At 44.6% G+C, this 22,501-nt stretch overlaps 5 protein-coding genes across 5 annotated transcripts; 3 read left to right on the top strand and 2 right to left on the bottom strand.

The window, feature by feature from the left end:
• Positions 1 to 1,482: 1,482 nt before the first annotated feature.
• Positions 1,483 to 3,411, bottom strand: EAH_00024380 (hypothetical protein, conserved; the record flags this gene model as incomplete). The annotated part of the gene is made up of 1 exon (XM_013396766.1): positions 1,483 to 3,411. The coding sequence occupies one exon, from the start codon at positions 3,409 to 3,411 to the stop codon at positions 1,483 to 1,485; it is 1,929 nt and encodes a 642-aa protein (XP_013252220.1).
• A 3,441-nt stretch (positions 3,412 to 6,852) lies between these two features.
• Positions 6,853 to 8,173, top strand: EAH_00024370 (hypothetical protein, conserved; the record flags this gene model as incomplete). Its single annotated transcript, XM_013396765.1, has 4 exons — positions 6,853 to 7,008; positions 7,211 to 7,328; positions 7,697 to 7,859; positions 8,041 to 8,173. 4 exons carry the CDS (start codon positions 6,853 to 6,855, stop codon positions 8,171 to 8,173), a joined length of 570 nt encoding a protein of 189 aa, XP_013252219.1.
• A 3,675-nt stretch (positions 8,174 to 11,848) lies between these two features.
• On the top strand, positions 11,849 to 15,920 carry EAH_00024360 (DNA replication licensing factor, putative; the record flags this gene model as incomplete). The annotated part of the gene is made up of 10 exons (XM_013396764.1): positions 11,849 to 11,979; positions 12,385 to 12,443; positions 12,550 to 12,656; positions 13,190 to 13,375; positions 13,612 to 13,741; positions 14,100 to 14,222; positions 14,403 to 14,475; positions 14,644 to 14,922; positions 15,205 to 15,313; positions 15,570 to 15,920. 10 exons carry the CDS (start codon positions 11,849 to 11,851, stop codon positions 15,918 to 15,920), a joined length of 1,548 nt encoding a protein of 515 aa, XP_013252218.1.
• Positions 15,921 to 16,940: 1,020 nt separating this feature from the next.
• EAH_00024350 (hypothetical protein, conserved) lies at positions 16,941 to 18,534 on the bottom strand (the record flags this gene model as incomplete). The annotated part of the gene is made up of 3 exons (XM_013396763.1): positions 16,941 to 17,166; positions 17,426 to 18,148; positions 18,497 to 18,534. 3 exons carry the CDS (start codon positions 18,532 to 18,534, stop codon positions 16,941 to 16,943), a joined length of 987 nt encoding a protein of 328 aa, XP_013252217.1.
• A 278-nt stretch (positions 18,535 to 18,812) lies between these two features.
• EAH_00024340 (lysyl-tRNA synthetase, putative) lies at positions 18,813 to 22,501 on the top strand (the record flags this gene model as incomplete). Its single annotated transcript, XM_013396762.1, has 3 exons — positions 18,813 to 20,861; positions 21,478 to 21,951; positions 22,093 to 22,501. Coding segments are annotated over 3 exons (2,932 nt in total), but the record flags the coding sequence as incomplete, so codon positions are not given.

Genomic DNA, 22,501 nt, shown 5'->3' with positions numbered 1-22,501 from the left:
TGCTGCTGCTTTTGTTGCTGCTGCACCAAAAGCAACAGCTGTGGCTGTGTTTCACACGCGGTTTTTGTTTCTATGAGTTTTAAATATAATAAATATAATAATAATTATATAATATATATATGTATATATATACATAAGCTACTATATTATATAATTAGTTTTGTACTTTGAAATATATTATTAAATATAGTATAAATCCAGAAGCTGCATTGAAGAAGAACAATTGAAAGAGAAAAAGAAGGTGAAGCAGCTACACTAAATATTTGTTTTTAATGTAGAAGCAAACAAACTGCATAAACGAAGAAAAGCATATATAAGAAATAACATATATATAATATATATATATATATATATATATTGTATAATATATTTATTCAATCAGAAGCCCTTCATATGCTTCTGCTGTACAGATACTATAAACAAACAAACAAACAAACGAACAAACAAACAAACAAAACAAACAAACAAATAAATAAATAAACAAACAAACAAACAAAGCCGAATACTTATTAAAAACTCTATACAAACATATATAAGTAATTTGTTTGCTGCATTAATCATATTAGACTCTCTATTTGGACAATGCACATTACTGTAGTTGTTCTGCTATTATTTATTTATTTAATTTATTTAATTTATTTATTTAATTTGTCTGCTCGTTTGTTCGTTTCTTCATATCTGTCTCTCCCTCTATTTGCATTTGTCTCTGCATTTGTTTGTCTCTTTCGCCGTTTGTCTAATTATTAAATTAAAATCTTTTCTTCTTTTCTTTATTTTATTTTTTAATTAATTTATATCCCTCTCTTTTTGTTTTTGTTTTAATTTATTTATTTATTTATTTCTCTTTGTTTTTTTTAATTATTTCACTCCCTCTGTTTTTTCTAATAAATTTATTTCTTTTTCTAATTAATTTATTTATCTACCTTTTAACGTGCTTCTCCTCTGTGCTTTTGTTTGTTTGTTCGTTTGTTTGTTTATCTCCATCTATGTATATCATATATATGATCTATGTTTTATATATATATATATATATATATACATCTGCGTATACAATATATATATATATATATATCTACATACAAATATATATATGCATCTATATATATATATGCATCTATATATATATATATGCATAATATATATATATATGCATCTATATATATATATATATATATGCATATATATATATATGTATACATAGATATCGATATCTCTGTCTTTGTATATATCAGTGCGGGCTGTGCGTTGTCTTTGTATTTATTTCTTCGTTTATTCCCATCTCCTTTTTCTTTGTTTTTCTTGAATAAGATAATTTATCATTTGTCTTCGTCATCCATCTTCAAAATATATTATATTACATTATATTATAGCCGCATTATATGATATTACAGTACAATATATTATAGCATATTATAATATACTGTACAATAATATAAAAAAAAATATATAATATAATATAATATAATATATCTGTGTTTATATTTATCCTTCGAAGAGATCAGAGAAATGTTTAGCAATATTTGCAGCATCTATTCTGTTTTTTCTGCGAACTTGCAGCATTTGTTCGAGGAGCTCTGCCCACCTCTTGGGTACATGTGCTTTATTTAATTCAATTAGAATAGATTTAGAAGAAGGGTTTTCATTAATAAGATTTTGTACAACAGGTTCCATTTGTTCAGGGGTAGCAACCCCTTGAGAAATATCATAAGGAAGCTGCTCTGTAAACAATTCATATATTAAAACCCCGACACTCCAAATATCGCACTTTAAATCCGCAGAAACTTTTCCTGTCCCTCTATTTCTTTTACTTCTTTCTGTTGTTATTGTTGTTGCTGTTGCTGTTGCTAATCCTTCTGCTGCTGCTCCTCTTCCTGCTGCTACTACTGTTGCCTTCTCCATCTCTTGATATATCTCATTCAGAAACTCAGGTTCGCCGTATGCAGGGGTAATCCCAGCAAGATATTTTAATGTAGCTTTATCTACGCTGCTTGAAGTAAAATCTCCTAGAAGAAATGAACCGTCTGCTCTTACATAACAGCTACTCAGCTTTAAATCGTTATGCGTTACTCCTTGCTGCTGCAAGTGCAGCACCTGCAGCAGCAGCCGCTGCGCACAATATATCTTTGCTGATAATGGGATATCTATGCTGCTCGCTATTAATTCTTCTAAGTCTCCATGATATCTTTCTGTTATTTGCACTTTTCCTGATATATATACACCCGAAGCAAACAAACCTCTCTCTAACCCCTGTATACACCCGGTGGCTAGCGGTACAGCCCACCCTTTCAAGTCTGCTGCTGCTGCAGCAGGCATATCCCCTAAAGCTGCTTCAATACCTCTTGTTTCTATTGCATTAAACTCCTCCACAAGGTCTGCTAACTCATCAGCAGCAGCATTCGCATCCTCCTTCGCCCCCTTCTTGCTGCTGCTGCTGCTGCTGTTCTTGCTCGGTGGGTCTATGGATGCGAAGGGGATAACGACAGCCAGCAGCTGATTTGAAGGCTGATCGCGCACTTCTAAAACAATCGATGAATTCCATTCGCCTAGGAAGCGAGTAACAGTAAAATATCTTGCAGCACCTGCTGCATCTCCAGAGATGTTGCTGCTGCTGCTCCTGCTGCTTCTGAAGGGTTTCAGCGACTCCAGTGGGAGCGTCTTCCCTACAATATTGTAATCCTCACCCCCAGACAAAAAAGCAGCAAGATGTCTAACAGCTTTCTCTGCTTCACGAGATGCAGCAGGTAGCCACTGCTCTGCAGCACGAACTAACTCCAGCTCTGATAGAGCACGTGCTAAAAAGGCTTTTCCCTCTAAGACTTCAGGTGAAAGTCTTTCTTCTTCAGATCCAACGGCGGGTAAATCAAAATCCTGCTGCTGCTGCTGCTGCTGCTGCTGCTCCTCTTCCTCCTGCTGCTCGAGTTCAGCTTCCTGCTGCAACTCCTCTTCCCGTCCGGGCCCCTCTTCACCTGCTGCTGCTGCTTCCGCTGAAGGGTTCTCTGGGTCAGGTAAAGCATGTTTTACGTCTTCACCAACAGGAGGAGCTGATGGTTGCAGCAGCTGCTGTCGCAAACCCGCTACCTGACTGAGTAGAAGAAGAGCGAGAAAAAGGCTAAAAGCAGAGGCCCAGGCGTTTCTTTTCCTAAGGAGGCGCCGCTGTGCGTCTCTTGCATGCAACGCCTGCCCCTCATTTCCCGCAAAATGCTGCTGCTGCTCCCCATACTGCTCTTGAGGATCCCCGATAGGAATCTGCGGCTGCTGCTGCTCTTGGTGCTTCTGATGATGCTGCTGCTGCTGCGGATGATGCTGCAGCTGCTTATTTGGCGTAGAAGGAGCTTCTGTATGGACGGCGCTCCACACACCTGCACTGCTGTGTGCAGGGGAAGAAGTATCACCAAGAGCCCCTGACAGCATTTTCAGGCCAACAGGCCCCTACGGAAGCGTGAAGTTAAAAGTTAAGTGCAAATGCAGAGGCTAGAGCGAAAGAAATCAGAAAAATACTCAGAGGCATACATGCAAGAAGAACTGATAAGAAAGAAGATGGTAGCAGAGTTTCTGACGATGAATATGCAGAAGAAAGAGAGCTCCGTGCATATCTCAGCCACACATGGCAATTGCAAGGAATCCAAATGAAAATAAATAATGCAAAAGAAGCAAAAAAAAGAAATACGCGGATTTCGGAAACCTTTCGACTGCTTTTTCGTAAGACGTCCGTCTTGCAATACAGCAGGTAAGGAGGAAAGCGGCGCATGGGTGGCCCTTCCTTTTCAATAAAAAAACGTTTTAAAGTGTTAATAATAACACAACACCTTATAAAATGCAGAAATCCTACAAATTAATGCAGGTTTCCGCAACTCCTTAAAGAAATAGACAGATTCCGCGGGCGCGTTGGGGGCGCGCACAGAATCCTAGGAATAGCTCCTACAGTAGCTGCGGCGGCACAAAGCAAAAAAAAACGTAAGAAAGAAAAAGAAATACCATTTAAAAGAAGAAAACCCAAAGAAAAAACATTATGCATGAGGCATCTGCAAACACAACTGCGTGGATTCAGAGAATCTTGACTAACGGTGTTAAGCCAAGAAGGGAAAGCGCTGCGATTATCCTGCAAAATAAATGTTTAAAGACAAATCTTTAGATTAAAAACACTAACTAAAATGCGTTCTATCTATTGGTGCTTTTATTTTGCTATTTCGTTCTTCTGCTCCCCACAAAGTATTTCCTAAACCGGCGAGCAAACGCGAAAAAAACGAAGCCCCAGCCATTCGGCAGCCCGCTACAGGTTTCACTCGAAGCTGTTCTCCAAACACTCACTACACTCCGAAGTTATCTGCGCGTATTTTTCATTAAGAAAATAATTATTATAAATATAATTATGTGAATAATTAATTATTACCATTTTGTGAATATTTCGCTGAAATTGCAACAATTTATTCAATTTCTCGTCGGTTTTCGCTGCTGCCCTTCAACCCACGATCGCAGACTGCAGAACACTCCCTGTTTATACGCGAAAGATCCGCAACGCCATTAATATTTATATACATTGTTTTTTAAATAAAAAACTAAGTTTAAATGATTACGACTGCAAAAAGTGTAAGAAAAAAGACCCGCTCTGCATGTAAGCGGGCGATGCTCTACTGGCTCTATCGGACAGTGCCGATACACCTGAACTGTTGCATTTGCTGAAGAAGAAAGCTGAAGTTTAGGTGTTCTGACGACCTTTCTTTTTTATTTATTACATTTTCAGGATATGCCCGTTAATAAGGAGTAGTTAGGAGGGGTTTTCAGTGCCTAAAACCCCTCGTTTACATAGTCTCTTTGTCAGAGAGGAAGCAGATATATTAATTACAAAAGGGGGTTTATCACTGCGCTGCAATCGAGAGAAAAGACTTAAAAACTGATTTCATTTAAATTAACAATTAACCCGCTACTGCAGAAGGGCCTGGGGGAGGGGGAGAGGAGAAGAGGCGGCGTGGGGGAAGCACCCACCCTAAACCCTAAACCCTAAACCCTAAACCCTAAATCCTAAACCCTAAACCCTAAACCCTAAATAGATGCTAGAAGGCAAGTTCTTATGCAAATAGAACCACCCCGTCTTCTGGTGTTTTCAATATTCTTTTGTATAACTGCTGTACTTCTGCAACTTATATTCAGGGTGCCTTCTGGATAGAGTATGCTAGACGTGGGGTCTCTTTCGCTGTTTTTATATTAATTGAATTAAATAAGAAGAGATTCAAACTGCGACAAACAAAACCCGAAAAAACGCGTTAAATATCATCTAAAGGACGGCAGACACCTGAACTTCTATCAGCGAGGTTTAGGGTTTTGTTTAGAGTGTATCTCAATGTGGATGTTATTCCCTCTTCTTTCTTTCTGCATTTACACAGCATAAAGTGCTTGTTTATGATTATTAAACAGCAGCAAACTCTACGTCTGCATTGCTCTCTACTGGCGCTACCTTGCAGCAGCAACAGCAGCAGAAGCAGCAGCAGCAGCCGCTGCTGCTGCTGCTTCTGCTGCTGTTGCTGCATGCACTGCATGCACTTGAAAACTACACGGGAAAGTCTTTATGCAAACACCAGTTGGTTGCTGCAGCAGAGCCCTATAGAAGCTGCATCCCTTACGAATCTTCAAAGGGTTTGAAGTTGAGCAGCTAAGGTAAACATCTAACCCCGTCTCTCTAACAAAATATTGAGAAGAAATATGCTGCTAATAGCATGCATTTATGCATGCAGCAACAGAAAAATATACAATTTTGTTGTTTTTGTTATTATCGGTACAACAAAAGAAAGGGGTAGGGCAAGTGTAAAAAAAAGAAATAGAAAGACTGAGGCTTCCTCTGACAAATGCAATTAATTGATTTAAATAATTAAAAAGAATGAAAAATTATCGGTAAAAATGCATTAAAAATATCTCTACTGAACAAAACGAGGAAATGCGGCCATCTGCGGTGTACAGACACCGCAAATAGAAGGCAGCAGCAAACTGCCTTCAGAATAAAATTAATTATTTAATCTAAAATTAAAAAAAATATATCTACAATATTTAAATATCATTAAAAATATAGACTTTAAAAAGCATGCGGGTCTCTATACGCGCCGCCAAACCCTAAACCCCAAACCCTAGCCCCTATACATACCCCAAACCCTAAACCCTAAACCCTAAACCCTAAACCCTAAACACTAGAATGAACTCTTGAAACCAATTTTGCAAATGTAATTTCTTTGTGTTATATATCTATTGGAGAAGTTTCTGGTAGTCTAGGAAGGATTAAACCCTAAACCCTAAACCCTAAACCCTAATTCGTCGGGGGGTGTTCCCACCCTGTAGCAACCACCACCGCACCGGGGTGGCGGTTTAGGGTTTAGGGTTTAGGGTTTAGGGCTTTGTAACGGTTTTGTTTGCATGAATTTACTGCCTTCTCTTCTTTTTATAGACTTAACAATCTTTTTGTGTTTGTTTTTTTTGTAGACAAACACACAAACCCTAAACCCTCGTGGGGATCCGCCCGCGACTGCAAACGCTAAACCCTAAACACTAAACCCTAAACCCTAAACCGCCGGCACCTTCTCACAGCCTTCTGTCTTTGCTGCGGAAGACTTTGCTTGCGGCTTTGCCTACAACAACAACAACAGCAGCAGCAGCAGCAACAGCAGCAGCAGCAGCAGAACAGCGAATCCAGAAGCCCCGGCGGCACCAGCAGCAGCAGCAGCATCAGCATCAATAGCAGCTTCAGCTGCAGCAGGAGCTGCAACAACAGCAGCGGAAGTCTCCGCACGAACGACAGCAGCAACACACACACACCCTACACCCCCAGCCCCAGCAGCAGCAGCAGCAGCAGCAGCAGCAGCAAGTGCAATGTCTGTTCCTGCTGGTGTTTCTGAGGGGTTAAGGGGCCCCTTCGCTACCCCGGAGGCCCCTGGGGGCCCCCAGCAATCGATGGCGGGGCCCTCAGCTTTTGCTTCAACTGCAAATAATAATGCGACAGGAAGAGAAGACCCAGCCACTGTTCAGGTTATAACAAACCCTAAACCCTAAACCCTAAACCCTAAACCCTAACCCTTAACCCTAAACCACCGTTTAAGCAGCCTTCAACACGCTGAAACGCTGCTGCGAGAAACAAGGCACAAGCAAGTGCGAAATGAAGGGTTTCTACAGCTTCCAGGACTTAGGGTTTAGGGTTTAGGGTTTAGGGTTTAGGGTTTGGGGTGTACAGGATACGAACTTCGCTGTCTTTTTCGCGCACTTCTTAAGGGTTTACAAGGGCCCAGACACCCCAGAAGAAGACCCTGAACAGCCAGAAGGCGAAGAAGGCTTGCCCCCAGATATAGCAGGTAAAAGGGTTTAGGGTTTAGGGTTTAGGGTTTAGGGTTTAGGGCTTACAGGTGGTTTCTAGCTGGGGCGACTCGGTCGGGTCTAGGGTTTAGGGTTTAGGATTTGTTACCTGTTGCTTGTTGGTGAGTGTTTGCTATCTATTGTCTAGGGTTTGCTTGTTTCTGCTGTTTAGGGTTTAGAGTTTAGGGTTTAGGGTTTAGGGTTTAGTGTTAAGTGCCGATTTTATATGGTTTCGCGTTTAGGGTTTATATTAGCGGATTTATGTTTATGTGGGTCTTTATGTTTAATGGTTGATTGCTTACTGTCAATTGTCTAGGGTTTAGGGTTTAGGGTTTAGGGTTTAGGGTTTGTTGGGGTGTACGTACAGATGGGTACTACTTGCGTCGCGTGGCTCTGCTGCTTCGCCGCCCCCGCAGCGGCAGCAGTTTATTTATTAATTTAAATAATTTAGAGAGTTGGGCTCCAGAAGCAGCACCTGTAGAAGATGCAGGTTTGAAGCTCGCTCGCCACATCAGAAAAAACTACGTCAGGTAAACCCTAAACCCTAAACCCTAAACCCTAGGCACGAAACCCCGAGGTCGCTAGTTCGGCTTCCTTAGAGAGAGACACCCACTCGTAACAACCGTTAATATTTCCAGTCCAAGCTAGTAGACAAAGTCAAGGGTTTAGGGTTTAGGGTTTAGGGTTTAGGGTTTAGGGTTTGGCGTGCAGGATTCAGCCGCTGCTGCAGGAGCGAGTGCAGCAGGTTGCTGATGAAGTGGCTCAGCGTCTTTCTTGCAGCACTTCTCCGGTGTATCTGCAGCTTCAAGATACGCCTCGCTATGTATACGAGTCTGTCTTTTAAGGGTTTTATTGCTTCCTTGGTGGTTTAGGGTTTAGGGTTTAGGGTTTAGGGTTTAATAAAAGGGTTAAATAAAAGGGTTTAATGAAAAGGAGTATAATAAAATTGTTGATTGCAAGTGCTTAGGGTTTAGCACATTGTTTTGAAGATAAAATAAAGACATATTATATAATATGATATATATTATACATATTATATATATTTATATATATTTTTGCATGCAGCATTAGCAGCATCCGCTGCAGTCAACTAGGCGCATTAATTTGCGTTGGGGGTTTAGTAACACGTACGTCTGACGTTCGTCCTGAGTTACTAACTGCTGCATTTCTTTGTGAAGACTGCGGCCGCAAAGAGAATTCTGTTGCGCAGGCCTTCAAGTACACTCAAGTAAGCACTCTTTCTTTACAATATACGCCTGCGCTTCGCACGGGGTTTAGTAATGGCTTATTAGGGTTTATGAGGGTTTATTAGGGTTTATGAGGGTTTATTAGGGTTTATTAGGGTTTACTAGGGTTTATTAGGAGGGTTTATTGGGGTTCAGATGAGGATTTATTAGGGTTTATGAGGGTTTATTAGTAGGGTTTATGAGGGTTTATGAGGGTTTATTAGGGTTTAGATGAGGGTTTATTAGGGTTTAGATGAGGGTTTATTAGGGTTTAGATGAGGGTTTATTATTATTTCTTTTTGTCTACGATGAGTTTTGTCTGCGACATATATTTTATTAGTATTATTAATAATTATTAATTATTAACGAGAACCTAAAACAATTTCCTATCCATTTCTTATTATGCACTATCCAATTAATTAATTAATTAATTAATTAATTAATTAATTAATTAATTAATATATTAATATATATTAATATATATTAATATATATTAATATATATTAATATATATTTATATATTTGTGCATGCAGCCGGTGAAGTGCTCAGCACCTGACTGCAACAACACTCGAAATTTTAAATTAATTTCTGAAATTTCAAAATTTGGCGACTGGCAGAAAATCCGAATTCAAGAAAATGCAGCAGCAGCAAATGCTGCAGCAGTCCCTCGATCTATTGATGTTATAGCTAGGTAACTATTATATATTTATCTTTATTATTATTATTATTCTTATTCTTATTATCTTTATTTCTATTGTTTGTTTTATTTGCATTTGTAATGTGATCGCTTTTTTGTTGGCTTCTTAGATCTACTTCTGCTTGTTTTATTATTTTATTCTTATTATTTGTAGCAGCAGTTATTAAATTTAATTTTATATTATTGCTTGTTAAATATTTTAATTATAATAATATTTATTTATTGTATATTTTATTATGAGTATTATTTTATTATTGTTTATTATTATTATGCTGCACCTGCTGCATCTACTGCTGCATCTGCATCTGCTGCTTGATCGGCTGCATCTACTGCTGCTGCTGCTGCCGCTACTTCATCTGCTGCATCTGCTGCTGCTGTTGCTGCTGCTGCTGCTGCAGACATTCATTAGTAGATTCTGTCTATGCTGGCGATATGGTGTTGGTGACGGGGGCTTTGATAGCAGTGCCCGACGTACCGGCTCTACTTAAACCCGGAGAAATGCCAAAGTAAACCCTAAACCCTAAACCCTAAACCCTAAACCCTAAACCCTAAGGAGGGGAGGAGTGGCAGTTAGGGAGTCATGGTGTGGGGTTGGTGGTGCCGTCTCTTTATTTCTCTACTGCTGCTGCTGCTGCATCTGATACTGCTGCTGCTGCATCTGCTGCTGCTGCTGCTGCTACTGCTTCTGCTGCTGCTGCTGCTGCCAACATTTTGCTTTGCTTCTTCTCTTCAATTCATTTTCTGCTGTTTTATTCGTTTAAGTTGATTTACTCTCTTTACGTACTTCTATTTATTTGCTTAGCTATATATATATAGCTGTATTTCTGTATCTGTCTACATATCTATATATATGTATATATAGAAATGTATATATATTTATATGTGTATTTATGCACTTATTTACATACATGTATATATCTGTTTATATATATATCAATATATGTATAGATATATATATGAAAACATATACATATATATATATATATATGCATATACAATATACAATATATAATATAAAATATATATAGATCTATATATATATATGTAATATAATATAATATAATATAATATAATATAATATAAAATAATATATATAAACGAATAAAAACTGTGTATAGGTCTGTATCGCGTCAAGCTCAGCGGCGAAATGAATCCTTTTGGGCGGACAGCGGAGTAAAAGGCGTAAAAAGTTTAGGTGTATCGGAGCTTCATTTTAAACTTTGTTTGCTCGCGACGCAAATTCAAACAGTTGCTTCTACGCAGCCAGAGCTTATGCTGCCAGACTCAAGAGAAGTATAATTATCAATCTAAACCCTAATCTAAACCCTAATTAAACCCTAATCAAAACCCTAATTAAACCCTAATCAAAACCCTAATTTAAACCCTAATCAAACCCTAATCAAAACCCTAATTAAAACCCTAATCAAAACACTAATTAAACCCTAATCAAACCCTAATCAAAACACTAATTAACCCTTATGCGCACTTATAAGCACTAATAAACCCTAATAAACCCTTATAAACCCTACTAAACCCTTATAAACATCTATAAACATCTATAAACCCTTATAAACCCTAATAAACCCTTATAAACATCCTATCAATAAACCCTATTGCTGTGTTTGTATATTGCAGGTATTTCAAGCCAGTGACTTTTTAAGTAGAGGGGCCTTCGAATGGATCGGAGAAGTCGCAGCTAAAAAAGACTGTCTCTCTTACCTTGTTCGAAGCGTCGCACCCAGAGTAAACTACTCACACCTGCTGCTGCTGCTGCTGCTGCTGCTGCTGCTGCGGGTGCCTGTGCGGGTGCTGCTGCTGCTGCAGGTGTTGCTGCGGGTGTTGCTGTGGGTGCTGCTGCTGACGTGTTGCTGCTGCTGCTGCTGCTGCGGGGGCTGGCTCCATTGTAGGGATTTGCAGAAGGTGCAGCAGCTGCTGCAGCAGCACAGCAGCAGCAGCAGCAGCAGGAGTTTGAATGGTTTAGGGTTTAAGGGGTTGAGGGTAAGCTGGGGTGTATGCGCAGGTGTGGGGCCATGAAGATATAAAGAAAGGTTTGCTGCTTACGATAACAGGCGGAGTAACAAAAGAGACAGGCAGCTCCAGACTCAGGCAAGCCCTAGGGTTTAGGGTTTAGGGTTTAGGGTTTAGGAGGGGGTGTTGGGGTTCGATAAACCCTAATCCATAAGTCTTAATTGTTTGAGGTTTGTTTTCTGCTGCTTTTGCTGCTATTAGTGCAGCACAGCAGCAGCAATTTGTTTATTTGTTATTTTATATAATCTGCTGCTGCTTCTTCTCTGCCTGTTTATTATTTTAATCCCTTTATATATAATATATATAATATATATAATATATATAATATATATTATATACATAATATATATATGTATATAATATATATATATATTATATTTGCCTCTTCATCTCCTCTAATACAAACAAACAAATGCAGAAAATGATTATTGCTCTGTCCCTTTTAATAAACAAACAAACAAACAGAAAAACTTAAATAAATAAACAAATAAACAAACAAATAAATTAAACAAATAAACAAATAAACAAATAAATAATGTTAAATTTATATTCAGAGGCGACATCAACATGTGCATCGTCGGCGACCCCTCAACAGCGAAAAGTCAGCTGTTAATTTGGGTTGAAGAGTTTTCGCCTCGGGCTGTCTTTACATCCGGCAAAGGCTCTACTGCTGCAGGGCTTACTGCTGCAGTTGTTCGGTATAAACCCTAATAAACCCTAATAAACCCTAATAAACCCTAATAAACCCTAATAAACCCTTCTCATAGATCAGGGCGGCCTGGCTGTTCTAGCGGGTTCTCCGTATCTCGCTCCGTCTAAACCCTAAACCCTAAACCCTCATTATCACTAATAAACCCTAGTTTAGGGTCTACTGATTTAGGGCTTACTGCTCCTGTTGTTTAGTATAAACCCTAAACCCTAATAATAACCCTAAACACTAACTCTAAAGTCTAAACCCTAAACCCTCACAATGCAAACACACGTGCTCCGTACCGTCAAATCTGCATGGTCCTGAACGCCCAAAGCGCAGCACTCTGAGTTTAGGGTTTAGGGTTTAGGGTTTAGGGTTTATGGTTTAGGGTTTAGGGTTTGGGTGTTTGCAGAGATCCGGACCAAGGTGACTACGTATTGGAGGCAGGAGCCCTGATGTATGCTGACCAAGGTACGTAAACCCTAAACCCCAGAGCAGCTGCATCAGCATTGAGGGTTTGAGGTTTAGGGTTTAGGGTTTAGGGTTTAGGGTTTAGGGTTTATTATTGGGTGAACAGGAATCTGCTGCATCGACGAGTTTGATAAAATGGACGAAAAAGACAGAGTCGCAATTCATGAGGCGATGGAGCAGCAAACCATTTCAATAGCAAAGGCCGGAATTCAGGTGTCTGTACACCTCAGGGTTTAGGGTTTAGGGTTTAGGGTTTGGGGTTTGGGGTTTGTGGACGGTACAGATGCAGCGATGAAGTTTAGGTGTCTGTACACCTCAGCCCCGCCGCCCTAAATTGCCGCAACACACTCTCATACAACTCTAAGCCTATTCCCACTGTTGCTGCTGCTGTTGCTGCTGTTGTTGCTGCTGCTGTTGCTGCTGTTGTTGCTGCTGTTGTTGCTGCTGCTGCTTTCGATGTCCTGCGCGTTTCGTCTTGATTCATTTGAGCCAAAGCAGGATCGTGTTGGGATCGTGTGGGGTTGTGCTGGGGTGGCATAAAACCATAGCGGATATGCTTGGGATCGTATGCGATCATCGGGGATCGTATGGGGATGTGTTGGACCGTTTTGGGATCATATGTGTCGTTGGGATCGTGGATCGTGTTGGAATCGTGTGGGATCGCGTTGGGATCGTGTGGGGTTGTATGGGGTCGTGTGGGGTTGTATGGGATCGTGTGGGATCGTGTGGGATCGTGTGTGGGGCAGGCAACTTTGAACGCGCGAGCGAGTGTGCTGGCTGCCTGCAACCCTCGCTTTGGGCGGTACGACCGCAGCAAAAGTTTTGCTGCAAATGTACAGATCCCGCCTCCTCTTTTATCTCGTTTTGATTTATTATTTACTCTGATTGACGAAGCAGATGAAGCCAGAGACAGCGCCATATTTGATCACCTCGTACGAAACCCTAAACCCTAAACCCTAAAGTCGCTTCCGACTCATCATTCGCCCTGCGCACACACATCGATGCCTGCAAACAAATTCACATCCAACTACCACAACAGCAACTGCTTGCATATACACCTCAGGAGCTGCCTGTACACCTGAGGCACTCCAACGTGCCTGTACACCTCAGCAGGTGCCTATACACCTCATGAGGTGCCTATACACCCCGTTTGTGTGTATGGGTTTAGGCTTCTTATCACATGAGCCCTGAAGACGCAGCAGCAACAGCAACAGCAGCAATTGCTGCAGATTGCCTGACGCAAGACGAACTCCGCCTTTATGTTGAATGTGCACAGAAACTAAAGCCAATCATGACTGGTAAACCCTAAACCCTAAACCCTAAGCCCTAAACCCTAAAGTGGGGCTGAGGAGGCGCCTGAAGCAATTTCTCTTGGCTGCATTTCTCGTTGCTGTGTCTTCTTGCTGCTGCTGCTTTAACACTGGGGTTTAGGGTGTAGGGTTTAGGGTTTGAAGCTGGGTGTAAAGTTTTGAGCGTGAGAAGGTTAGGGTTTAGGGTTTAGAGTTTGTGGGGTGTACAGACGAAGCGAGTTTGCGACTTGACTAGGGTTTAGGGTTTAGGGTTTAGGATTTAGGGTTTGTGGGGTGTACAGACGCGGCGCGTCTGGGACTAGTCTAGGGTTTAGGGTTTAGGGTTTAGGGTTTGTGGGGTGTACAGACGAAGCGAAGCGCCGCTTGGTGGAGGCGTACGTAGCACTTCGTCTGTTGGATTCACAGCCGGGGGCTCAGCACAACATGCGTATAACAGTTAGACAGTTAGAATCGCTGCTGCGTCTTTCGGGTATGCCTAAACCCTAAACCCTAAACCCTCGTTATACACCCCACATCATGCAGTTAGACAGTTAGCGCCTCTTCTGCGTCTTCCAAGTACTCCTTTTCTCTTCACGTTAAACCCTATAATCCTAAAGGGTTGAGGGTTTAGGGTTTAGGGTTTAGGGTTTAGGGTTTGTTGCCGTCACAGAGGCTGTCGCAAGGCTGCACTTCAGCGACTTCGTTCTGGAGCAGCACGCGCAAGAAGCCGTAGAAATATTCAGGTTAGTAAACCCTAAACCCTAAACCCTAAACCCTAGTCCGTGTCGGCAGAAGGGCCCCTTGAGATGTCTGTACACTCGAACATCAGAAGAGGTTTTGCTGCTGCTCTTTTATGTGCTGCTGCTGCTCTTGCTGCTGCTGCTGCTGCTGCTGCTGTTGTTTGATATCAGGAGTTCACTGCATCGTATATTACACACTGAAGACATTCAGCTATCTGCAGCAGCAGCAGCAGATGGGAAGGATGCTGGAGAGGCGGCAGCAGCAGCAGCAGAAGCAGCAGAAGCAGCAGAAGCAGCAGCAGCAGGTGGTGCTGCTGCTGAAGTGCGTATATCGCATGCAGATTATAAACTTATTGCTTCTCAGCTTATAGATTATATTAAACAAGCGGAGGCCGAAGCCGATTGCTCTGCTCCTTTTCAAGGTGTATCTTCTAGAGTTGTCATCGAATGGTGAGAAGAATATTAAAATATTATTATTATATTATTATTATATTATTATATTATTTTATATTATTGATATGTTACAGCAACAACAGCATCAACTGCAGCAACAGCAGCACGCGCAACAGCAGCAGCATCCGCACGTGCAGCAGCAGCACGCGCAGTATCAGCACGTGCAGCAGCAGCACGTGCAGCAGCAGCAGCACGTGCAGCAGCATCCGCACGTGCAGCAGCAGCACGTGCAGCAGCAGCAGCAGCAGCACGTAAGCGGATAATGTATATGTGCTGCAGGTGGTTGGAGGAGGTGCTGCAGCCGGAGGACACAGAAGAATTAAATGCGTGGTCGATGAAGCTGCAGCTAATTCTGAATCGTCTGATTGAGAAAGACAGATATATCTTAGTGAGTCTCTTTTATTATTTTTATTATTTTGTTTATTAACTCTTTATTATTTATTCTTGTTATTTATTTATTTATTTATTTATTTACTTCGCGCATCTACTTGTTTTGCTGCTTTCTCTCGTCTCTTGCGCCTCTCGTGAATGCAGCAAAACAGCAACAGCAGCAGCAGCACAAATAACAGCAGCAGCAGCAGCAGCAGCAGCAGCACAAATAGCAGCAGCAGCAGATGTGTTGCTGTTATGTGTATATGATTCAGGCTCGGCCTTCGCCCAGCGGAGACGCAGAAGATTTGCTGCTGCGTGTACACCCGAACATAACGGATACATCTTCAATAGAAGGTGCAGCATTTGCTTCATTCGGCTATAAGTCTTTCTTTCATGAAGACACTGCAGCAGCAGCAGCAGCAGAAGATGAAGCAGCAGAAGCAGAAGCAGGCAAGCAAGCAGCAGCTACAGAAGAAACTCAAACAGCTGCAGCAGCAACTGGTGCTGCTGCTGCTGCTCCTAATGCTCCAGCAGCAGCAGATGATGATGATGCCGATTTAACTACAGAGGAGTTCGATAGGATACAGCAGATGCTGCAGCAAACGCAGCTAGACGAAGATTAAAATAAATAAATAATACAACAAATAATAAATAAAATATATATAATAAACAAAATAAATATAATAATTTATTTGTCCAAATTGTATTCAACGTAAATCAACAAACTCAGCCAAACTCAAACAGCAGACAATTCAATGCAGCAAACGCTGCTGCTGCTGCTGCTGCTGCTGCTGCTGCTGCTGCTAGAGCAGCAGCATTTGCTGCTGCATCTGCTGCTGTGGCCGAAGTTAACACAGCAGCAGGAGAAACTGTTGCTGCTGGCGACCACCAGAAAGTGCTGCTGCTGCTGCTGCTGCTGCGACAGAAACAGCAGCAGCAGCAGCAGCAGCAGCAGCAGCAAGAACAACAACAGCAGTTTATGCTGCAGAGACAAACAGAAGACTTCTCTCTCTCTCTCTCTTTATCTCTATTTAATTTATTTAATTTATTTAATTTATTTATTTAATATATTTATTTATTTATTTATTTATTTATTTACTGCTTTGCTGTATTTGTTTAGCAGCAGAACAATAATATAAATTTTATTTATAATAAATTTATGTGTTTATGTTTCGCTTCTATTTAATAATAAATTAATAAATAATAAGAATAGTTTAAGTAATATTTATATTTATTATTAATTAATTATTATTAATATAAATCCTCTTTATTTATTTTATTGCTGCAGCCAGCAGACAAACAAAACGCAAAAACAAACACCAAAACTAAAACCCGAAAAAAAACAAAGACAGCTCTCTTGCTGCTGCTGCAGCAGCAGCAGCAGCAGCAGCAAGTGCTGTTGCTGCATTTGCTGCCGCGGCTGCTGCTACTGCTGCTGTTGTTGCTGTTCTGTTTACTACAGCAGATGCTATTGCTGCTGCACTTATTGCAGCAGCTGCTGTTGCTGTTGCTGTTGTTATCACTGCAGCAGCTGTTGCTGCTGCTTTAGCAGCGGTTACTGCTGTTACCAATGCAGCAGTTGCTGCTGCTAATGCTGCTGCTGCTGCTGCTGCTGTTACTGCTGCTGCTGCTGCTGCTGCTGCTTAGGCCTTCTGGGATTCGGCTGCAAGCTCCAGCAGCAGGCGCCCCATCCTTCCTACCTCAGCACGGTCCTTATCTTTTGCTGCAGTGCTGCTGCTGCTGCTGCTGCTGCTCGATTTGCTGCTGCTGCTGCTGCTGCTGCTGCTGCTGTTGACAAGCCACAACACCCGTGCCCAGCTGCTGCCGCAGCTGGCTTTGTCTTTTTCTGCTTCTGCTGCTGCCTTCGCTCTGCACACTCACAAACACAATACTCCTTAGCGCTATCCTTGCAGCAGCAGCAGCAGCAGCAAAAATGCAGCAGCAGCAAAATGCAGCAGCAGCAATACCAGCAACAGCAGCAGGAACAGCACCAGAAACAGCAGCAGCAGAAGCAGCAACAGAAGCAGCATCAGAAGCAGCAACAACAGCAGCAGCAACAGCAGAAGCAGCAACAGAAGCAGCAGCAGAAGCAGCAGCAGCAACAGCAGCAGCAGCAGCAGCAGAATACCTGAGTTGTGCTTTGCGTCTCTCTAGGTGTCTCTCTCTCTGTTCATAAAATTGTTTAATTTCTTCATCTGCTATTTGCTGCTGCTGCTGCCTCAATGCCTCATCTTCTCGTCTCCTTTCATCAATCTCTTGCTGCAGTTGCTGCAGCAGCTGCTGCTTCTGCTGCTGCAGCAGTGCCTGCTGCTGCTGCTGCTGCTGCTGCTCCGCAAGGGCCTCCGCACTCATATAAACTGCAGCAGTCGGCTGGGATCCGGAGAGACTTGGAAATTCTTGCTGCTGCTGCTGCTGCTGCTGCTGCTGCTGCATGTCTTCCCTCTTAGGGCTTCTCATTTGGCTGTCTGCAGAAGGAAACGCAACACCATTGTTGAGAAAAACATCACTGTCCTGCTGCTGCTGCTGCTGCTGCTGCTGGTCTAGCTCCTGCTGCAGCTCCTGCTGCAGCTCGTGCTGCAGCTCCTGCTGCAGAGCCTGCTGCAGCAGCTGCTGCTGCTGCTGCTCGGGCTGCTGCTGCTGCTCCTGAGTCGCCTCTACATTCTCCAGCACGAATTCCTCCTGCTGCACCATGTCGAATTCGCTGCCTCTACCATTGAAGAAGTCTTCGTGTGCTGCTGCCATCTTGCTGCTGCTGCTGTTGCTGCTGATGCTGCTGCTGCTGCTGTTGCTGCTGCTGCTGCTGCTAAGACACGTAAACTGCAGCTGCTGATGCAGTGAGTCCTCCAACTGTCTTTCAAAAGACAAAAGAACCCCCCTTATATCCCCAGGGAAAGAGGCCGCAGCAGCAACGCCGCTGCTGCTGCTGCTGCTGCTGCTGCTGCTGCTGCTGCGACGTGCGTCTAGAGTAGCAGCAGCAGATGAAGCTGTCTCCTTCAGGGAAACAGAAAAACAATAGGCTCTTCACTTAATGCAAAAGACTGAAAATCTGCTGCTCTCTTTGTCTGTGCTGCTGCTGCTGCTGCTGCTGCTGTTGCAGCAGCAGCTGCTGCCGCTGCTGCTGCCGAGGAGCAGGGGGCTGCGGAGGAGACCCCCAGAGCAGCAGCAGCATCTGTCTGGTTTTTTCTTTTAAATATTTTACTTGCTTTGTCTTCTCTTTATCTCGAGGGGCTTCATCATTATGCACAAGAATCAAGGGCTTTAGGGTTTACGGTTTAGGGTTTAGGGTTTAGGGTTTAGGGTTTAGGGCCTGCTGCAGTCTGCCCTCGACTGGCCGCTAGCTGAGCCTACTCACACACTTCACTTACCTTGTGTGCTGCTGCAGCAGCAGCAACAACAACAGCAACAACAGCAGCAGCAGCAGCAGAAACAACAACAACAGCAGCAGCAGAAACAACAGCAGCAGCAGCAGCAGCAGCAGCAGTGTGAAGGCATTCTGCTGCTGCCTAGGCGTTCTCATGCAACAGGATGGGGTGTACAGACACCGCATCTCCTTGCTGCTGCTGCTGCTGCTGCTGCTGCTGCTGCTGCTAAGTGCTGCAGGCCCCTCTACCGAAGACAGGGTGCTGGCAAGCAGCACAGCAGCAGCAGCAACAACAGCAGCAACAGCAGCAGCAGGAGCAGCAGCTCGAAGTTCACCTCTCATTTGTGGGGCATTCCTACTACGAAACGGTGCAGCAGCATCGGGAGGCTGGCAACATCAGCTGCAGCAGCAGCAGCAGCAGCAGCAGCAGAAGCAGCAACTGCAGCGCGGTTGCCTTCGAAGAGTTTATCGACACAACTCAAAAAATATCCTGAGCTATGGCTCCGCCAGACTCACTCCAACTAGCTGCTGCAGCAGCAGCAGCAGCAGCAACAGCAGCAGCAGCAGCAACAGCAGCAGCAACAGCAGCAGCAGCAGCAGCAGCAACAGCAGCAGCAGCAGTTTGTCGTTACGGGATGCAGATTTTCTGCGTCGTCTCTCGAAGTGGATTTTGCTCCAGGCTGTCTTAGGCATTAACACCAACCCCACAACTGAAGAGCTGCTGCAGCAGCTGCAGCAGCAGCAACCGCAGCAGCAGCAGCAGCAGCAGCAGCAGCAGCAGCAGCAGCAGGGTCTAGGCCTCAGCAGCATCGCGGAGTTGCACACAAAGTACGCCACTTTGCTTCCAGGAGAAGCAGCAACAGCAGCAGCAGATTCCCTCGCGCCCCAGCAGCAACAGCAGCAGCAGCAGCAGCAAAATCAGCAGCAGCAGCAGCAGCAGCAGCAGCAGCAGCATGCAGCAGTGTGCGGGCGTATATCTGCAATTCGACATGGGGGTTCATTTGTCGATATATCATCGCTCTCTTCGCTTCCCTGCGGCAGCAAAAATAAACTGCAGCTATACTTCGGTGCTTACTCTTCTCAAGCTGCTGCTGCTGCTGCTGCTGTTGCTGCTGTTGCTGGTGATGATGATGGGGTCCCAACAGCTTTAGTGGCTGCTGGGCAGCAGCAGCAGCAAAATCAGCAGCAGGAGCACCTGTCACGTCAGCCGCAACAGCATCCGCAGCAACAGCAGGAACAGCAACAGCAGCAGCAGCAGCAGCAGCAGAAGCAGCAGTTGCTGCCGCAGCAGTTGCTGCCGCTGCTGGATGTTGGTGATGTTGTATTTGTGAGGGGTTTAATTAAGAAGACGAAGACAGGAGAATTAAGTTTAGATTTATCTCTGAAGGCACAGCAGCAGATACACCGCAGCGGGCCCCACAGGCTGCTGCTGCTGCTGCTAGCGAAGCAACTTCTTCCTGCTGATGCTTACAGCAGCATGCAGCACTCACCTGCTGCTGCTGCACTCTCTACAACTCGCTCGCTGCTGCTGCAGTACATTGCAGCACAAGGACCCCATGCTATCTTTGCTGCTGCGCAGCAGCTGCAGCAGCAGCAGCAGCAGCAGCAGCAGCTCCTGCTGCAGCAGCAGCAGCGCGAAGGCAGCCGTAACAACCCCTGGCTGCCGCAACTGCTAATGCTGCAGCAATATTTAGGTAGTCTGCAGGAGCAGCTGCAGCGCGCTGCTGTAGAGCAGCAGCAGCAGCAACAACAACAGCAACAACAGCAGCAACAGGAACCACAGCAGCAGCAGCAGCAGCAGCTGCAGCAGCACGAGCAACGGGTGGAGGAGGATTGGTCGGATGCAGAGGAAGACGGCGACGAGCAGCAGCAGCAGCAGCAGCAGCAGCAGCAGCAGGATTGCCTGAGCAGCGGGGCAGCGAGTGTGTCTTTGCTGCTGCAGCAACCTGAGAAGCGAAGGCTGCTGCTGAGCAGAACAGCAGCAATTGAAAGCATACGCTGTTTTTTAAGTGCAAAGGGATATCTCTCTGTAGACACGCCCTATCTGCTGCCCGCGCAGGAGCAGCAGCAGCAGCAGCACCAGCAGCTGTTGCAGCAGCTGCAGCAGCAGCAACAGCAGCAACAGCAACAACAACGGGGGGTCGCTGCTGCGCCTCTTCCTCCTTCGGAGACAGCGCGGCTCTTCTCTTCTCGGCTTAACGCAGTAAGCTGCAGCAGCAACAGTAGCAGCAGCAGCAGCAGCAGCATCAGGAGCAGCAACAGCAGCAGCAGCAGATGTTGTGGGGTGTCTGCTGCAGACGAAGGCCCGAGTTGTGCTGCGGCAGGCGCCGGAGTTAAATCTGAAGAAATTGATTGTCTCAGGTGTCTCCGATAAGGTGACTCCTGCTGCTGCTGCTGCTGCTGCTGCTGTTGCTGCTGCTGCTGATGCTGCTGGTGCTGTTGCTGCTGCTGCTTGTGTTGCTGCTGCTGCTCGTGTTGCTGCTGCTGCCGCTGCTGCTTCTGTTGCTGTTGCTGCTTGTGTTGCTGCTGCTGATTATGATGGTGCTGCCGCTTAGTTCAGTGCTGCTGCTGCTGCTATTGCTGCTGGCGCAGTTTTTGCTGCTGCTGGTACTGCTGTTGCTGCTGCTGTTGCAGCTGCTGCAGTTTGTATTGCTGCTGCTGTTGCTGCTGCTTTCGTTGAGTTTTCTGTTTGTATATTCACGAGTATTGCATTTGCTGCTGCGCTTCCTGCATCATATAATGCGGCTCTTGTTCTTTGTGGTGCTGCTCACCTGCTGCTGCTGCTGCTGCTGTTGCTGCTGCTGCTGCTGCTGCTGCAGCTATATGAATTAGGCCGCTGCTTCCGCAATGAAGGATTGTCGTGGAAGCACAATGTTGAATTTACCTCTGTTGAGGTGTATAGTGTTCTTACAACGGCAGCAGAAATGCGGCAGCTAGCGCAGCAGCTAATTGCTGCTGCTGCTGCTGCTGTCGCCCGTCACGCTCCCTCAGCAGCAGAAACAGCAGCAGCAACAGCAGCAACAGGTCAAGCAGCGAGAGCTGGCGCAACAGCACCACCAGCTTCAGCAGCAGCAACAGGAGCAGCAGCAGCAGCAGCAGCAGCAGCAGCAGCAGCAGGAGCAGCAGCAGCAGCAGCAGGATTAACCCGGGAGGGGCTGCTGCTGCTACGAAACGAAGAAGCAGCTGGGGGTTTAATAAAAGTTAATCTGAACGACCCGTTTGAAGAAGCAGAATATTTTGATCTAATTGATAAATATACAAACATTAACCTGCTGCAACTCACTCATGAACAAGTAAGCAGCAGCAGCAGCAGCAGCAGCAGCAGCAGCAGAATCGGGAGCAGCAGCAGCAGCAGCAGCAGCAGCAGAATGAAGGGATGGTGTGGTTAGCTGCTGCTGCAGTCCTTCGTGTGTTTGTCTTTCCGCTGTTTGCAGGCCCTTAAGAAGACTGAGCTGCTGCTGCAGCAGCAACAGCAGCAGCAGCAGCAGCAGCAGCAGCGTGTGCAGCTGCCTCGAAGCTGTTATGTCGGGATAGAACATCTCTCTGCTTTTTTATTTAAGCGGTTTGTTGAGAAGCACTTAATAACTCCAATTCATGTGCTGCACCCTCCGTTGCTGCTGTCTCCTCTTGCTGCTCCTGCTGCAGCAGCAACAGCAGCAACAGCAGCAACAGCAGCAGCAGCAGCAAAGTGTGGGGTTGCATTAGCAGAACGATTTGAAACATATGCAGCAGGGATGGAGTTAGCCGATGGATATGCAGAGTTGTGCTGCGTAGCAGAACAGAGAAGGAGACTGCAGCAGCAGCAGCAGCAGAAGCAGCAGCAGCAGCAGCAGAGTCCTGCTG

The sequence above is a fragment of the Eimeria acervulina genome, genomic scaffold (assembly GCF_000499425.1).
Source record: "Eimeria acervulina Houghton genomic scaffold, Eah_scaff191, whole genome shotgun sequence".
NCBI lineage: Eukaryota > Apicomplexa > Conoidasida > Eucoccidiorida > Eimeriidae > Eimeria > Eimeria acervulina.
Note: the sequence above shows the minus strand (reverse complement) of the source record. Positions and strands in the feature narration are given on the sequence as shown.